This window comes from Sciurus vulgaris (genome assembly GCF_902686455.1).
Source record: "Sciurus vulgaris genome assembly, chromosome: 8".
NCBI lineage: Eukaryota > Metazoa > Chordata > Mammalia > Rodentia > Sciuridae > Sciurus > Sciurus vulgaris.
The window spans coordinates 76,706,038-76,724,666 of record NC_136468.1 but is presented as its reverse complement, the minus strand read 5'-3'; the positions used below and the strand labels follow the sequence as shown (position 1 = coordinate 76,724,666).

Genomic DNA, 18,629 nt, shown 5'->3' with positions numbered 1-18,629 from the left:
CTAGCACATTTTGTTGTTGTTTTCTTATTCCCTTCATTAGAAGATAAGCTCCCTGATGGGAAGGATATTTTTGTGTTTCAATAACACTTTTTTCCTAATACCTATAAAACGCTTGGTACAGAGTGGGTGATCAATGATCATTTGCTGATCATAAGAAAATCCCCAACCCAAAACTGCCAGAAGAAATTAATGATAAAATTACAACATTTATTTTCATTCACTTTAAATCTATTCAGATGAATACCAATATTATTTCCTTAGTATTAAAGTGGATTTAAAAACAAAGGATCCAGATGGTCAAATATAATAATGAAAAGCATATAGAAATGTGTTTTGAATTTATGCTAGTTTGGCAGCAACATCTGAGCAGAGCCCTCAGTCTGCATTTGTCACAGATTCTCTGAATAGTTTGTGGCTGCTCCTTAAGAAAAAAAAAAAAAAAAGTTTTCAAAATTTTAAACATTGTTCCTGTATTTGTATGAGCTTACATTCTATTAGACTTTTTGAACACTCAACAGTGTCTTATCCACTTTTCCTTATTAATGTTTCCATTGATATATCTATAAGTGAACTCATTCTATTTAAAGGCCATAATATTAAATAAAAAATTGTAATGGCAGCAGTAGAAACTTTGAAACCTAAATTTGGAAAATTTCTACTGTTAGATAGGAAAAATGTATGAATTGAAGACATGAATCATATCAAAAATGTATAATAACTTAGACAACATAGAATTTTAGAAGATATTTAAAAATATCTTTTATGAATGAAAAAAGAAAGGGGATGTTTTCTCAGGATGATCATTGAAGAACCAATTCCTCAACTGAGTCAGCTATGATGGGGCTATAAACCTTGGGTTTTGCAGCATTGTAAGCCATGTATATCAGAAAACACAAGAGAAAGTTCTACTCCTAAGAACACAGAAAAGAAGTTGGAGAAACAATTAACTTTGTCAGTAACCTTTCAGCAGTCTCTTAGAAGTCATTAAGAACTAAGAAAATACTTAATCTGTGCTTCTCATCCCCTTTCTTTCTTTTGTATCGGTGTGTGTGGCCAAATTGAGGTTTGAACCCAGGGATACTCCATCTCAGCCCTTTTTATATTTTATTTTTAGAAAGTGTCTCACTGAGTTCTCTAGTCTGACTTCAAATATGTGATCCTCCTGACTCAGCTTCCTGAGTAACTGGGATTACAGAGTAATTTTCTTTAAAAAGATAGTATGATATCTATTTTTAAATTCTTGCCTCCTAAAAACAGTTTATATTAATGTTGCCTAATAAATAGTTGTTTAAAATATCTAAGATCACATAAAACCTGAAGTTTCTATTTGAGAAGATACAGTGGATTTTAGAGTTTCCTAGAACACTGAAAAGGCAAGTTCAGATAATAAAGAACATCCATCTAAGCTCAAGACAGTGTTTCCTTTCATTTATTCTTTTTATTTCTTTTACATATTATGTGCTTGAGGGTATGCAAAACAATTTACACTACTTTTTATTACATTTAGATAAGAACCCTGAACTGCTGATGTCATACCCGACTTTATATGGAGGAAATTAAGTTCTAGAGCTGTCAGAAAATAAAACTATACTGAATTTTTTGCTTATTGAGCAAGACGGAGGTAGGCTACTTTGGAAATCTTGGAGACCCTTCCTGAGTGCTAGAAAGAAAAAACAACAAAAAAAGAGGATTGAGGAGGAAAGTGTTGTTCAAGAGGAGAAATGCTAGACAGTTCAGCTTGTTTCCCCTCTTTGTTGGCCTCTCTTCTGGTTTTCATCATTAAATCGCAGTTAACCATTTCACTGTGATTCTTCTTGGGAGTGTAAGGCTCCAGAAAGAGACACAATTGAGATTTGGCAGGTGTTGTCTTCAAAAAAGAGCAAATAAATTCTTTGCCCTTGCCCCATATCACTCATGGCAACCGACAGTATTGGACTCTGAAACAAAACTGTTTTATTTTGAAGTCCTTGCTTTTGCTTTCGTTTCTGTTTGTTTGTGGATTTTGTTTTCTTTTGTCACCAAGGTAAACTCTAAGCTTGAAATAACTGTTTTCAAATATAGTCACATTCTGAAAGGAGGCCCAGAGAAAAACTTTTGGCAATTTCTAGTCTTTTGCACCTTCTAAAAGTTCAGTTTTTATTATTAGCTTTCCAAACAACAATGAAAACAGTGTACCTTGTAATGGCTTATTAAATGCATATGAAAACATGTATATAAATTTGAAGTCTATTTTTCAATATTGTTTGGAATTCTGAACATTAATACTAATGATTCTATTCACAAACATTGTTTATATTTGTTTAACTATTTATAATATTTAGTGTATACCAGATATCATTATGCTGCTTTAAAAACAGTACAAAATCTAAATATTCCAACAAGCTGAGAGGTAGATACTGTTATTCAAATTGAATAGACGAAGAAACTAAGGCCTGTGGAGATTAAATAATTTTTCCACAGTCATACAGCCAATATTGGATCCAAGAATCGATCCAGGTAATCTGACTTCCAATACCAAAGTCCTTGTCATTTGTTTTATTGTAAACAAAATGCTGAGCACAGAAGACATGGGGCAGAAAAGGAAGTGCTTACCATGACGAACCTTGCTTTTAACCACTATGCCTACGAATACTTTCATCCCACAAACTTCCTGTAACATTGCAATTAAATCAATTCTCGGTTCCCCACGGGACTTCATACACGTTGAAGATCATCTACAATGTTGGTCGCTCATCCAGTTGAGTGTATATTTTTTCCCTCTAATAGGTAATCTCTAAGGAATCCTATTGGCAAGAGTAAGTGTGCCTTCTCAAAACTTAGGTTGAATACAGTGGCCTGGTAGTGGGCCTCATCTTTGTACTGTAAAGTGTTGACTGCCGTCATTGTGTTAAGTTGTTCTTTGAAAGAAATTCTTCCCAAGGCTATTCTTCATATTTTTATATTATTCATAGATTTAGTTATATAATTCACTCTACTAGCAGAGTTCACAATATTTTGTGATGGTGGTAGGGATTTATTTAATATGAAAGAAAAGGAAGTCTTTTTACAGCCACCAGTATAAATGTCTTATTTGTGAGAATGAATAAGCAAAACAAAACTAAGTTAACTGAAAAGGTCAGATGGAGGTGTAAGCAGAGTCTTGGAACTATTAATAAGTGAACCTTTTTTTGTCATTGTTGTTTTGTTTTTTGCTCGAGATTAAGTTAAAAAAACAAAGATACTTAATTAGTACATGATCCAGGTTTTAAAAATTTACTTGCTCTGATGATATCCCTGATTGTTATATTCTATTTTGGGGTTTATTCAAAATACTATAACAATAATAAAATGATAATGATAATAATAGGTGGTGGGCAATCACATTTCAACTCCTTCCCCCAATATTCTTATACAGGAAAAATAGACTTTTAAAATTCCAAAATAACACTTTAGAAAATTAATTTCATTCTCACTTGCCAGGAGTTTGAACAAAATTAAAAGCATCAGCTTGCCAAATTTCATTTTTGTCCTATTTTTAGTTTCATCTCAGTACATTAAGCAGGGTAAGGAAAAATGGCCCTTGAAAGGGCTCCCTATGAAGCCCATCTTCAGTTGCACTCTCTTTCTTTTGACCCATGCAGCTTTATTCCAGCCTTTTCTCTGTAGGTCTAGTCCTTTCAAATGGACAAGACCCTAGACAATTCCACAGGCCTTTTCTTCTACATTGTCTACATCTGTTTCTCAGAAAGCATACCTGTCATTATTCCTTCAGTCACAGAGGTTTTTGGCCAACTGCAGTACAATACCATTCACATACCTTATCACCAGAGTATCACCTGCTTGTTCTCAGTTTCCCCAACAGAAGTCAGACACTGGTCCATTCTCCTCTGCTGGGAGCTGAAAGCAAGCTCTCCTGAGCAGTGCTCCCATTTAACTTGAGGTTGAAGGTGGCTTTCATCATCATTCCCCAAGTGGTCACAGTGATACCCAGTGCCATAACAATGCTCTTCAAATTGTTCTAATCAACATAGTTCTGAAATGAAGAAGGGTATGCAATGATCTTGAATTATGGTTCTTTGAAAGTCTGCATATAAATCTTTGTACTATTGTATCAAGTAATCTCAGTGTTTAGTTGAAACATTAATGTCAACCACTTTTACCAATGGTCAAAAAGTAGTACTCACCATTACTGACAAGGAAAGGAGACCAGAATTTCCTTTCTTTGTGTGCACCTGTTGGGATCCTAAGACTGCATTGACTTGTTCATACCATCATTAAATCTAATCATCACCACTTGGTGGGACAGGAATAAGAGCACCAATTTGTAGAGGACAAAACTGAGTTTCAGAGAGTAAATTTTCAAGGTTTCTACAGATACTGTGGAAGTAGAAATATCTAACTGGAAATTTCCTTCTCTTCCTGCTTACACCACGACAGGTGAGACTTATATCCCATTGCCAATGTTAGAGTAGGACTGGCCAACCTTGTTCTCAACTTGGTAATTTCCTTTTGGATATAAGAAATGTTGGAGGTAATGTCTACTAATGATTTTGAATGTAGCACAAAATCTTAATATTTGGCTGGATCTTAAAATATATGTTTAAAAATTGTTTTTCAGACCATAGATTTTGAAGGTTTCAAACTATTCATGAAGACATTCCTAGAAGCCGAGCTTCCCGATGATTTCACTGCACACCTTTTCATGTCATTTAGCAACAAGTTTCCTCATTCTAGCCCAATGGTTAAAAGTAAGCCTGCTCTTCTTTCAGGTGGTAAGTTTATTTACTTTAAAAGTGTCAATGCAGTAAAAATCTCAAAAGCTAAATCAGTATTAATTTCTCATAAAAGAGAAGTGACAATTTGATTGAAATTGTCTTTTTTGCAGGATTTATACATCTACACTGTGATTATGTAAATCACTTAAAATGATTTAATAATAATATTATAATTAAACATTAAGGAGCATATAATTCATCATTATCTATTACTTGACCTACAAGTCCATGTTGAGGTAATAATTTTAAGGTATACTTTTATTAAATTTAGAAAAGTGTTATTTTTAAATGACCAGACAAATAAAGATAACTGCATGTGTGAAAATATAGTCTCAAAGCAGTTGTGTCTGAAAACTTAATGATATTTAAAATTAATTATGGTAATTACCAGTATACTTTTACACTTTTTGATTTGTGAGCTCAGAATAGATTTTTTTCTCTTTGATAATTATTATTATTATTTTTTTACCACAAAAGTGGTTGACTCTCTTGTTATAGATAATATTTTAGAGATGTAGAAGCACATTAATTCCTACTAATAACTGTACCAATCTTCATTCAGTTAGGAAAATGGAAATTACATAAAAGAATGTAAAATCGGAAATTGGTTGAATGGTGTTGGAGGATTGGAAAAGCAAAGGGAAGACATAATGTTTAGATACTGAGGACTGTAGGAAATATTCACTGTCACTAGATTAAAGTAATTAAAATCCAGAGGCCTGGAGGAAGGACCTCTTGACCAGGGACACAGTTCTGGGATGAGAGCATCACTTGGAAGATCTAGCCTTTGGATATCTGTGGAGTGGGCCCTTCCTGGCTGACTTTCATAGATCACAAGTTCAGGAGGAGCCTGTAGCCCTGGACCTTAGATTTCTCATGGGGGTGCATCACGGTGGTCTGTGCTGGACCATGTACCAGAAAATTCCTGTCCTTTTGTTAGCAAGGCATTAAGCTGGAGAATAGAAACTATTGCCACTGGAACCATGCGTTGTGGGAATGAAATGCTGAAGAGATGGCTGCCTAGCAGTAGTCTGCTCTGTCTCCTTCCTCCTGACTTCCATCTCTGTCTAGTGTCCCCTAAAGACCCATCAGGAATTCAGCCTGCAATAGAGAGATGAAGGCATTCAGCAGTATTTCTCACTCTTTGATTAGGAATCTTCTGAATGTTAAATTTTTAAATATTATTGTGGATCAGAAATAATTTTCTTTATGTATATGATATCTATTGGTATTTACTGTATTAAACGAGATATTCTAAAAATAACAGTCAGCCCACTTCATGCTAACAAAATTATCCTATTTCATTAAAAATGTCTATTTTTCAAAAACAAAATGACTGAGAAATATGACATAATTCTGCATCATCACTAATCTCTTTCATGCCTAGCTTTACTGAGGATCACTGGATAATATTACCTGTGTGTGTTTCTGTTGCCATATCATATACCATAGGGCTTCTTGAGAACCTCACTGTACATTCATGAGAGAATGAGAATGAGAAAATCAAACATTAACTTAGAATTATTATGAAAATTATCTTGACCTTCCAAATCCCATGAAGGGAACGTATCCTAGGAGAGCCAATGGTCTGAAGAACAATGGCCTTAATATCCCAAAGTAGAATACAGAAGTACTGGTAATCAGGAAACAGGTACTACAGCCCGTCTGATCAACAGTCAGCATTACTACATCTTATGTTGTGCCCCTACCCTCTCTGTTAAGGGTGTTACCTAATTTTCCAAGAGCTATCAGGCATTGGTACAAACTTTTAAAAATCAAATGAACACTTGATACGGTAACCCACAAAGATATGTGACAACTACCATGTTTACCAGATTTTTTATCCCTATATTTTTTAGTTTTTAAATATTTCCCATTGCATCATGAATTAAGAAGCCTCGTCACACCTGCTGTTTTTTCTCAAACTGAGTTTCAATAGTTGGTCCTTAAAGTCTTGGTATGAGAGTTGAAGAGTCTTCTGTGCTAAACATTTTAAGATAAGATAATTCCTTATTGACCTAAAAATTAAAAACTTCTCAGTTCTCTCTTCATGCTGTAATTGATTGCATATATCTGAAATTGAATAAAATAACAAAACTGACCTTGTAGTTTACATGAACTAATACTGTCCTTGGATTTTCAGAAAAAAGAGTGTGTTTGTTTATGTTGTCTGTATCAGATGTAAAAGAAAGAGAATGATTTTAATAACTTAGTTAGACTTAAACTTTCTTTTCTTCTAACAGCATATATTAAGTACTAAATAGAAGATGTTAGATTTATTAGGAAATCAGGTTTCAAAATGGGAAAAAAAATAAGGAAGGTTTCCTCCTTAGACTGCTCTTCATTTGGGACAGTCTCATTGTGCATAGACTGACTTGAAAGAAATACAGACTGTGTGACCATCAAGCCCTCAGACAGCAATAATAAATTAACTTTCGTTTCTTTTCAAAGTTTGACCTCCACATTGTAGAACTGAGTGCATAGTGTCCTTGCCAGGACCATTTCTACCCTATTTTCTTTTCAGAAATATCTTTGATAGTTTCTCCTGAAGAAGGAACACTAGACTGCAATGAAATTTTCAAGGGCCAAGGTTTTCTTGACTCAGAAACTGAAAACATAAATGTCTTTCTGTTCCCAGAATCTTGCTTCATAATAATGTATTAAACTAGACAAGGTATATTTGTGGTTGAAAAATCACAGTGGCTTTTGAATAGAAAGGTACTATCATGTATTTTGCTTGTTCCCTGTTAGATTTTACCATATTCAATTACTACAATACCAGCAATAATTGGATAGCTATTCATTACTCTGCATGCCAGTTGAAAAATAAGAGTTCGAAATAAAATACAAACCTAAAAAGGGGAAAAAAATTTCTCCCATCAATGATTGACAGTCAAATATAGGAGATAAAATGCAAGTAAGACATTTAGTTTTCATAGAATAAAATTTTTAAAAAACCTAAAAATATAATATAAATTGGTATAAGGTTTGTGCACAAGTATGTGCATACAGGTATCAGTGTTTTGTTTGACCTGGAATACCTAATGATCCATCTGGAATTTTATGAAATGGGTGAATTGTTTATGTGAAATACTTGGTTGTAAAATAAGCTCCTTTCATCACACTTGAAGGTGAAAACTTCTACTCTTCCCATTTTGGACTTCGGAATTTTTTTCTTTTCTTTTTGTGGAGGGAATACTGACAATTGAACTCAGGGCACTCAATCACTAAGCCATATCCCCAGCCCTATTTTGTATATTATATAGATACTTGGTCTCAGTGAGTTGTTTAGCACCTCGCTTTTGCTGAGGCTGGTTTTAAACTTGTGATCCTCCTGCCTCAGTCTCCAGAGCCACTGGAATTACAGGCATGTGCCACAGTGCTAGCTGGATTTTGGATTTTTGAAAATATTCCTAATGCAATATATCTTCGGCATTCTCATGCCTTTTCTGTCTCTTCTTATAAATGCTAGGTCCCTAATCTCCCACTTTTCTGCCAACCAGTGACCAGCTTCTCGTCTTAATTTCATCCTTAGAGTTCATCACTTTACAGACATTTTTAAATCAGTTAGAACTTTGCATTTTCCACAAGGTGCTCCCAGTCTCCTAACTATAAATTGATTTTCTGAGCTCATATTTTTATCACTTCAACTTTAACAGAGTATGACCCAAGATGAATTTCACATATAGATTGCTGACACTACAAATTCCTAATACCTGGTGTTTATATGACCTTAACACTTCTTGAACTTTAAAATAAATATTTTATAAAAATTATTTATTATTGATACTGTCCCCTGGAAACATTTTGTAAGATTTTCCAAACTTCCTTAAGTTGATTTAAATTTCTCCCCACAATCACAACACAGTGACATTTGTTCACATCATTTAAACATAGTTAAAGTCAAATATAAAATGTCTCAATTACTATCTATAAAACTGAGAACTGTTTCTTTAGCTCACATCCACATATCCATATCACATCCATTCTCTGGATGTCCCATAAGAAATTTAAAAAAACTATGTCTGAATGTAAACGAATTATATTCTACTCAAACCTGCTTCTATTTGTGCCTTCTTCTCCTGGTGAGTGGCACCCCAAATCTATCAGTTTCCTAGACTAAATATTGGACCCTTCCAACCTGGCAGGGTATCATTCCTCATCACAGAATATTCTTTATTAGTCGTCATGACCACTTACTCACAATCATGATTTTATTTATCATTGTTTGAATCACAGATTCTCAATTAGTGTGGCTCCCAACTAAACATTGACTTTCCATCTCCAAAGTGTTATAACAGAAATCTGATAATATTACTTTTGGATTTCCAAATTTCAGGTCTTCAACATCGATTATTGTGGAGCTTATATATTAAACATTTCATTTTCGAGCAAACATAAGTCCCTGATTCTGAAAGCTGATTAAATAGAGTTGGTAAAGGGAGTGGGTACAGGATACATAGGAATACATGGAGTCCTTTAAAGATACCTGTTCCAAAATTTCCTTAGCGAGGCTCAAGGTCCCAGGCATGTTGCCTGTGTGAACTGTGTTAGTCAGGAATGTGATACAATGCTATGCTGGTTACAGAGTTTGCCCACAGTCTCATATATTCCATGCCTTTTTTTCGCCCTGCAGAATTTTGTTTTTAATAAGCACATTTTTTAAAATTCCATTAACAAAAAAGTGTATTTTCCATTTCCATGTTAACTTTGCAATCATCATTTTTTTAAAAATGCATAGTGTTTGGTTAAATAGACTTATCATCACTGAATAATAATTATCTAATTTTTACATGCTTAAAGGTTGCTTTCAATATTTAGACACTAAAATGCTGACTCTCTGTGGTATAGTTCCTTAATTTTCAGTCTTTTTTTTTTTTTAAATGATCTGTGAGGCAAAGGATAAGATAACAGAACAAATGTAGAAAATGTTGATCACTCCAATAGACAGTTAAAAGAGCAAATGAAGGAAGCAATTCAATAAAGAGATAGAGATTCTGGGGGGAAAAAAACAGAAATACTTGAAATGAAAGAAACAGTAAATCAAATTAAAAACTCAGTAGGAAGCATCACCAACAGAATAGATCTCGTGGAAGACAGAATCTCAGACAATGAAGACAAAATATTTAATCTTTAAAATAAAGTTGACCAAACTGAGAACATGGTAAGAAATCATGAACAGAACCTCTAAGAATTATGGAATATCATGAAAAGACCAAATTTACAAATTATTGGTATTGAGGAAGGCACAGAGATACAAACCAAAGGATTAAACATGTCTTTTTCATAGCCTAATTTTGCTGTGACTTAAAGCTTCTCTGCCTACTTAGGAATCTATGCTTTCTGGTTTGATGTTTCGTCTGCCCTTATCCCTCAGAAAAACCCAACTATAGCACATACTGGTTTCCATGCTGGAAACTCAGTGATCAATGAGATGGCGTCCCTAAAGTGTGATACATGGAAGCACCCCTAGCACCCAAATAAAAGAAACACCATATGCATCTCATAGCATCCCTGTACATTCCCTCATATTTTGAGGAATGATTATTTTATATTCCTTCTTGATTTGTCATCCAGTCTGATTTTGCTGCCAGTTTATGTAAGCATAAAGAATACAAAAATAATTATAATACTATCCGAAGACAAGAATATTTGGAAGGTTAAGAGATTAAGTGTAAGGATCATAAAATATGTGACAGTACTGTGCCAGAAGTTTATACTCTTGATTAGGCTACTCAGCCTTTTATTTTTATTCTTTAAAAATTGTTATATTGTATAGATCTTATATTTTTAAAAACAATTTATTCTAATCTGTACATGACAGTAGAATGCATTTATACATTTTGATAAATCATATGTAAAATAAAACCTGACTTTTAATGTAGATATTGGAAATTTAACTCTATCATAGTACTATGTGATAAATTGCTTTGTAAGACTGAAAAACTTCTGAAGATGGAAGCAGTATAAAAAATTGAAAAGCTAAGTTGCTAGGGTTTTATTTCCTTAAGTTTAGAAATATAATTAACTGCATTAATTTTGCATATTTCATTGTAAAATATGAAGGAAAGCAAGAGATAATGCTACCTTTTCATTATCTGAAATGAAAGTGTTTGAAAATAAGGCAAACTGCAGCAGAGGCACCAATTTAACAGGTATTTAAAAACTCGTTTGCTAATAACTAAACCTTGAGATCAGAATTAAAGATATCTATTAGAACAAAACTTTTTAGCTTATTGTTTCAAATGAAGTGTCTATATTGTAGTAGAATGAAAACCATGTGCTTGAAGAAAATGATAATAGTAGGTGATATTCAATTTTACTAATGCTACTTTTATAATTAAAACATTGAGAAGAATGTTCTGTGTGTGTGTGTGTGTGTGTGTGTGTGTGTGAGTGTATGCACTAAAATCATCTTAAAAACAGAGAAAAGTGCTAAGTGCAAATAATTATTCCTGATAAAACTAATTCACTATAATCGCAATGTTTATTTTGTACTTTATGATGAGTACTTCTGTATACATAGATAGATATGTTGGGTATGTGGATATTTATAGTGTGTTGTGGGTTTGCACATGGTTTACTACCTGGGGCAGGTGAGAGAACCTGAAATTGAGTATCAGTCAATCACATGATCTTCAGAGCTCCATAGGAGGCAAAGGAACACCTTTTGTTTTGCTTAACTTCCTGTTTGATTTCAATTCTAAAGTGAGAATTCTACCAGTTTTTGAAGAGGTAAAATAGTCTTTTTAATGGGAAGTAGAATTTTGAGCCTGTTTGACTAAGGGTGTTGCTCAGTGGTGGAGTGCTTGCCTAGAAAGGGTGAGACCCTGAATTTGATCCCTAAACTGGAGGGAAAGAAAGAAAGAGGGAAGGGAAGGAAAGAGAAAAAAAGAAAAAAGAAAACAGATTTTGAGTCCCTTCATTACAGACTAATGCTGCTAGAAAGTAATAGAGTGCTGCTTATCATTTGACTGATGAGGTATAGTCAAGAAAGCAGGCCTGCAATCTTCTATGTGTTGTTTCCTCTGCTTCTGAATGATAATTAACACAAAGTGCTTAAAAAAAAATGAACTGTAGCAGAGGGAAAGGAGCAGTAGAGACACCACAGCTAGAATTAGGGAAATGGAAAAGGTGATGGGTAGAAAGGGTGTAAAACCCAAGACTTGCGTTCAAAAAGGAAAAAAAAAAAAAAAAAAAAATGAAAACATGAAGAAACATTGTCATTACCTAAGAGAAAGCGGGCTGATCTTGGGGAGGGTATTGAGAGCAAGAACAAACAACCTCTGGGCTTTTTCATTAATCACCCCCAAATTTAATAAAGTCAGTAAAGGGGAAAATAAACTGTTGTACATCCAGACAATGGAATGTTAGTGCTAAAACTAAATTAATGATCATCTCATGAAAAATCATAGAGGTCACTTAATTGCATATTACTAAGTGAAAAAAGTCAATTTAGAAAGGCTACGTACTACATAATTTCCACTATCAAATATTCAGGAAAAGACCAAACTAGGAAGAAAATAAAAATACCAGTGCTTTTTTAGAAGTTAGAGGTGGGAGATGAATGGGCAGAGCACAGGTCTACAGCACAGTGAAATCTCTGTTTGAGGCTATAGTGGCAACACACTTGTTCAAACTCGTAGAAGCTACAACACAAATAGTGGAGTCTAATGTAGACTGTGGAGTGATGTGTCATTGTGGGTTCTTCATTTGTAAGAAAGGTGCCACACTGTGGGTGATGTCGATAGTGAAGAAGAGGTTGCATGTGTGGGCACTGAGAGTGAAAGGGAAATCTCTGTACCTTTCTCAAATTTACTGTAAACCTGAAACTTCCCTAAAAAGTCTTAGGGTATTAATAAAGTCCAGTTCTATAAATTTTTGTTACTAAGTAATTATGAAAAAGGTCATTGACAGTTTATGCTCTGATGCACACTATAAATCATTACAAAAAAGTATATAGTTTCCTTCTCAAATTTGATTATAATTAGATTTTGGGAGAGCTACTTAGTTCTTCAAAGTATTGTTTAGATAAATGACTATCTACTTATCAACTTTATATTTTCTCAATGTAAAACTATGACAATTAAATGTATGATAAGACCTTTAACAAAATATCATGAATCTAAAAAGGAAAATATTTACTCATTTTCTTTAACAAAAAGAAGAAATGTACAGGAACATGCTCCTTCAAAATTGAGGCTAAATGTGATGTATATGTGTATGCTCCTTCTCAATATTGGGAAGGAAAACAGAAAATTATGTGGTGCTTACATTCTATGATTATTTATATTCAATGCTGTTCTATGAAAGCAGTTAACTATCTTAGTTTTATGAGTACAAATGATCATTCTAAATGAGTGAAAATTTAGTAACTTCTAAACAAGTTAAAACATGTAGTGTTTAGATTTCTTTCAGACAAATGGGACAACTTGCTATTTTCTTTCTTTCTTATTTTGTTTTGAGTTTTTATATTAAAGAATTAAATTGAGCTGATTAAATCACTTCAGTACCACAGGGGGGAAGCTTGGAAAAGAGGATTAGCTCATCTGGCAGGATGAGTTAGGTCATAGTTTATCCAACCATAATTCAAGTGCTGTGTTCTTCAAGTCTAGAAGTTAAGGTTGTGTGAAGGGTCAGTGCCAAAATGTCTTTTATCAAAAGTTGGAACTTATTTCTGCAGCTGGCTAAGATTTAATTGCATACTTGCAATTATTTATTTTTTTTAAAGCTCAGGATTATCTTCAATTTTCTGCCTTCTTTGGTTTATAAAAAATAGTGCTTTGTATTAGTGCTATACGGTGATACCCCTATTCTGAAGAAAAATCATTTTATAGTTTATATCCCTTTATTAATAAGTATGAACAGGAGTAGAGTTAAAGTGGAATGTACAGATATACTTGGGATAAATAAAAGTTCAGTAAAAAAAATTGAAGGAAGGGCTGGGATTGTAGCTCAGCGGTAGAGTGTTTGCCTAGCATGTGTGAGGCACTGGGTTCGATTCTCAGCACCACACATAAATAAATGAAATAAAGATCTATAAAAAAAAATTGAAGGAAGTTCCTAAAGCATTTTTTTTTTTGGTCAAAATGGATTGTGACTTGTCAGTGGTTAGGTTAAAGTGTCTCTGATAGAGCTTGGAAGATGAAATAAGGTAAAATGAAATAATGGTAAATTAGAACAATAGAGAAAATATTTGTGCATTTATGAAACTCAGTAGTGTGTGTATATGTGTGCATGTGCTGGAGTAACATACAAATTCTTTTTCTGAAAAAAAAAAAATCTCTTTTTACTGACCTTGAAGAAAACTACTTTGTAGGCCACTTCTATAGAAAAAAGAGAATGAACTTGTCATGCTGGCTATGCAAGCATACAGCCCCTAGTGGTATGTGTTAAAGTCCCTACCATACACCATGCTATATAGTATATATTAATATATTAGTTAATAGTATCTTTTATTAGCAACATTGGCAATGGAAAAACTAGCAAGACATAAAGCATTAAATTATATGCCTGACAATCTTAAGATAGACGGGAGAGAGAATAGGTATTCAATTGATGTATGTAATAAACCTAAGGAAATGAGTATCAAGGGATAAGCAGGGAGGCAAGTCTGTGGTACCAAAGGACAAACTTGCAAAACTGCATTTGGTTTGGACTATTCTATCCTTTCCATTCTCCACTGGTTTACTGGGAATCCTGCACCTTTTCAGCCCATTAGGTATTCCAAACACATATCCCCATTATTGCCAAATTGACCTCAGAATATAATTGGTGTTTACTTTCAGGCATTCTAAGGAACAGGCATTCTTCTCTGTAAGAAGGAACTAAGTTTTTTGTGAGTAAGTTGTAGTTAGATCAGATAGGTAATCAGCAATCACTATCAGTTGTGAACAGATGTTCATGTTCTCCTTACCCTTGGAACAAGATGATAAATAAGTTTTTTTGAAATGAAGTGAGAACCACATTAAAACCACATCAAACTGTAGTCAGTGCTTTTACCTCTTAATTAAATGTCCATCATGATTGTCTAAATTTCTATTTATTTTCTCTTTATTCTTACTCATCCACAAATTCCTTGAGAGCAGAAAGGATGTCTTATTTATGTTGCTCAAAATATTTGACATATATACTTGTTTTATGAATGAATGATTACTTATTATCAGTATATAGATCACAATTTGACACACTCATATTTCTTCAGTTTGTGAAAGGCCAATTTCCATTATCTTCCTAGCCAATTTATATCTGTCATTGCCTAAGACAGAGAAAGGTGTAGTACAAGTGGTTCTTCATGCATTAAATCTGTGTACCAGCTCACCCTGGGCAACAGGATCCCAACCTTAACACCTAGTTCAGGCAGTGCAACCCCCAAGTCCCTGAATCCCAAAGCACTCTCTATTTCCACAAGCCAGTCAAAGGACATGTGCGTCTCTCCTGTGCTGGAGTTCCAGAGAAGGGGGTCATTCTATGGCTAAGAAATATATAGGAGTTTATGTAGTTTGTGTGTTACCTATTTTCTTTATTCAGTTTTTTGTTTGAGAGCACTGCGAATGTTTTTTTAAATACATTTTTTCCAGGTCTGAAAATGAATAAAGGTGCCATCACTCCTCCCCGTACTTCGCCTGCAAATACATGTTCCCCAGAAGTAATCCATCTGAAGGACATTGTCTGTTACCTGTCTCTTCTTGAAAGAGGAAGACCTGAGGATAAACTTGAGTGTATGTGTTTCTTCATTTAGTTTGCTTTTTGTGATTGGGGGCAGGGGAATAAACTGGATGTTGATGAACTTAAAATTGCATCAACTACAGTTGTCTGAATTTTTTGTAAATTAAGTAACCTTACTTAATAATACAAATTTCTCCTCCTGAGAGAGAATTAAGAAATATTAAGACTGATCAATTTCAGTTTGTTAAATTCCATTAATAAGCAGTGGTTTCTTAAGCATGTTTTGTTTTGCTTTTTAAAAAAAACTTCTCAATTCTTTTGAGTTAACATGATGCTATTGCAAAGCATCCTTTGGTGAAAAAAGTATTACTTCTGGTGTGAAGTGGTGTGTGAAGAGGTGTTCCTATTAGTGAGCCAGAAGTTATCCCTAGACACATCCCATCTGTATCCTCCTACAAACAATTCTCCCTTCAAATCTTCAGTGCTAAGACTCTCTTTGGCCAATACTAATATAAGGCTTAAATGCCCAGTAAGAATCTTATTTATAGGATTTGATTCTGGATATTATAAATTTTAACAAGACCTTTTTTCCTTCTACAAATGTGACAGGTAGAGAATTTCTATCTACTGCAAAGTACTAATTTTCTCTTTTATAAAATATAGTGACTGAGCTCCCCCTGGTGTCAATCTATACTCATTGCAATGAAAGAAAATTAAACCTGATCTTTTGATAATCTCTCCTCTCTCAAAGCTTTTTATGAATATAATGTTCAAAATTTATCAATAATCTGATTAATTTGATTATATTGTATATCATTAAGATTAATTTAAAAATTTATTACTAAAATGATGGTTAAGATAATTAATCCAAACTTTAATATTCAAAAGTAAATGAAACATTGTGATGTTTCAAAGTTATGAGTAGGAAGTAGTTTTAGTTCAATTTTATAATAACTTTTTGATGATATTTATCCTACAAATAAAGAATTTACCAAAATAAGATTATTTAAGAGTTATACCTGCTTAGGTTATGAATAAACCATGTGAACATCATCTTTAAATATGTATTTATTATTCATAAATGTTGAATATTTGCATTTCAAGATTTATTTTGTATTCCTAAGAACCTACAGAAATCTTTCTCATTCCAAAATAAATATTAATGTTCAGTGAATTCTTTTGAAGTGACGGCCAGAGAGAAAGTTTGCTCAGGTGTTATCAGAACCATATTTGGGATGACAAAAAGATACAAAGACAAATATTTTTTCCAGATCTACGAATGAATAAAGTCACCATGAATCCTCCCTAATGATTTTTGGTGTCACAGTTTAATTATTTCTGGGTCAACTGGAAGTGTGTTGCTTTTGAGGTGGAATTTGTAAAAGTGTGCTTTTCAGTTTTCAGTTAGAGTTCTTGAATCTACCTAACATTTGTTCACACTGCAGGCAGAATATGAACTCAGGAACCATTCAAAACCATTTGAATCAAGTCAAGCCAACCTACCATTCACTATTCGTCATAATTATCAGCACCTTCCCCTCTGTTCTTTGAGTTTCCCCGTTCTGTTTTTAAGCTTACACCAGGTTGATCTACACTTTCCATTTTTTCTCCCACCCAAGTCTTCATACTTTTATGATCTTCTGTTATTATTAGGGTTTTTATCAAACTCCTCAAAGTAAATGATATCTGAGTCATCTCTGTTATTTTGCTTTGTGATCCTTAACCTGGCTACCCATCATAACCATCAAAAGTTTGGTTTTTACTTTTTCTTTTATAATGCCAATGCCTAACACTTTCCCACGTCAACTAAATCAGACTCAATCCCCCTTGCCCAATTTCTTAGCAATTTGGCATACATTTTCCCCTTCTACAAATGCACATTTACAAACCCCTAACATTCATATATTCTTTTACAGTTAGTTTTTAAAGAGAACTCAGTAAGACTTTAAAAAAGCATTTAATAGTGTTTAGTTTAGGATATAATTACTTGCAAGAGGGTTATGACCTATTAAGAAAAAGAATAAACCAGAAGAATTAGAAAAAGCGATTACAATTAACACAGACATTGGTGTGATCAAACACCTAAAGTAGTTTACTTTTGTATGTGAATACTAAATTTGAATCATACTTTCAGGTAGCTGAGTAGAAAGGCATACACATAATGTTGGTTTAGGTCAGAGGTTCTCAAACTTTATCAACCATAAAAATCACCTGCAGGTCTGTGCCTCCACTTGCAGGGGCCCCACCTCTAGCACATCTGATTCAACACACCTGACATGTGAGCTAAGAATTTTCATTTGTGACACATTTGCTGATGCTCTTGGCCCAGGGACCTCATTTTGAGAAGCACTGGCTCATGCAATTTTTTCTGTTCAGTAAACATTCATACACATGTTTTAGTCAGCTATTTCACTGCTGTGACTAAAGGACCCTACCAGAACAACTACAGATGAGGAAAAGTTTATTTGAAGGCTCAAGATTTCAGAGGTCTTAGTCCATTGAAGACAGGCTTCATTCCTCAGGGCTTGAGGTGAGGCAGAACATCATGGCAGAAGAGTGTGGTAGAGAGAAGCACACAGGAAGCAGAGAGAGGGTTCTCCACTGGCCAAATAAAAATACATATATCCCATAGTGATGCCCCCAGTGCTCATCTCCTCCAGTCATACCCTACCACTTCAATTACCACTCACTCAGTCCCTGTCAGGGGTTAATTGGCTGATTGGGTCAAGATTTTCACAGCCCAGTCTTCTCCTCTGAACCTTCTTGCATTGTCTCACATGTGAGTTTTTGGGGGCCATCTCACATCAAACCATAACACACATACACAGTTCGTCTGAAATAATTGTTGCTTTTCCTGGAATAGTGGCAGTGCTTATAAAATTCTTTCACCTGGGTTGTTAGGTTAAATGCATGTATCGCTGTCTAGAAAAGGAAGGCATTTTCCCCCACAATTAAGCTTTTATACACCTATTCAGTTCTTTCTGCCACTTTCTGTCTTTTCTGCCAGCTATTTACATAAAGTTTCATATAAAGTTTATACTGTTGAAAAGAAACTAATGAACAAACATTCTTGAACTTTCTACCTATTACAAGCCATTTCTTCAACTTGCTTTCCTTAACTCCATCCTAATTTCTCTCTGAGGATCTTGGCTGGTCTAAAATTATTAGGTAGAAGGTTTTACTAACTTTTCCCCATGTGCCCTTGGG

General features: G+C 34.0%; 1 protein-coding gene across 14 annotated transcripts in view; it reads left to right on the top strand.

Moving 5' to 3' along the window:
- The window catches only part of DGKB (diacylglycerol kinase beta), a 639,605-nt gene that overhangs the window by 139,662 nt on the left and 481,314 nt on the right, over positions 1–18,629 (top strand). For 13 of the 14 annotated variants that reach the window (XM_079151895.1, XM_079151896.1, XM_079151890.1 and 10 more), the window contains 2 exons: positions 4,598–4,751; positions 15,335–15,475. In XM_079151895.1, the coding sequence (XP_079008021.1) occupies positions 4,598–4,751; positions 15,335–15,475 (295 nt within the window). The remainder of the gene's footprint in view (positions 1–4,597; positions 4,752–15,334; positions 15,476–18,629) is intronic. The other variant, XM_079151894.1, reaches the window with a different exon arrangement.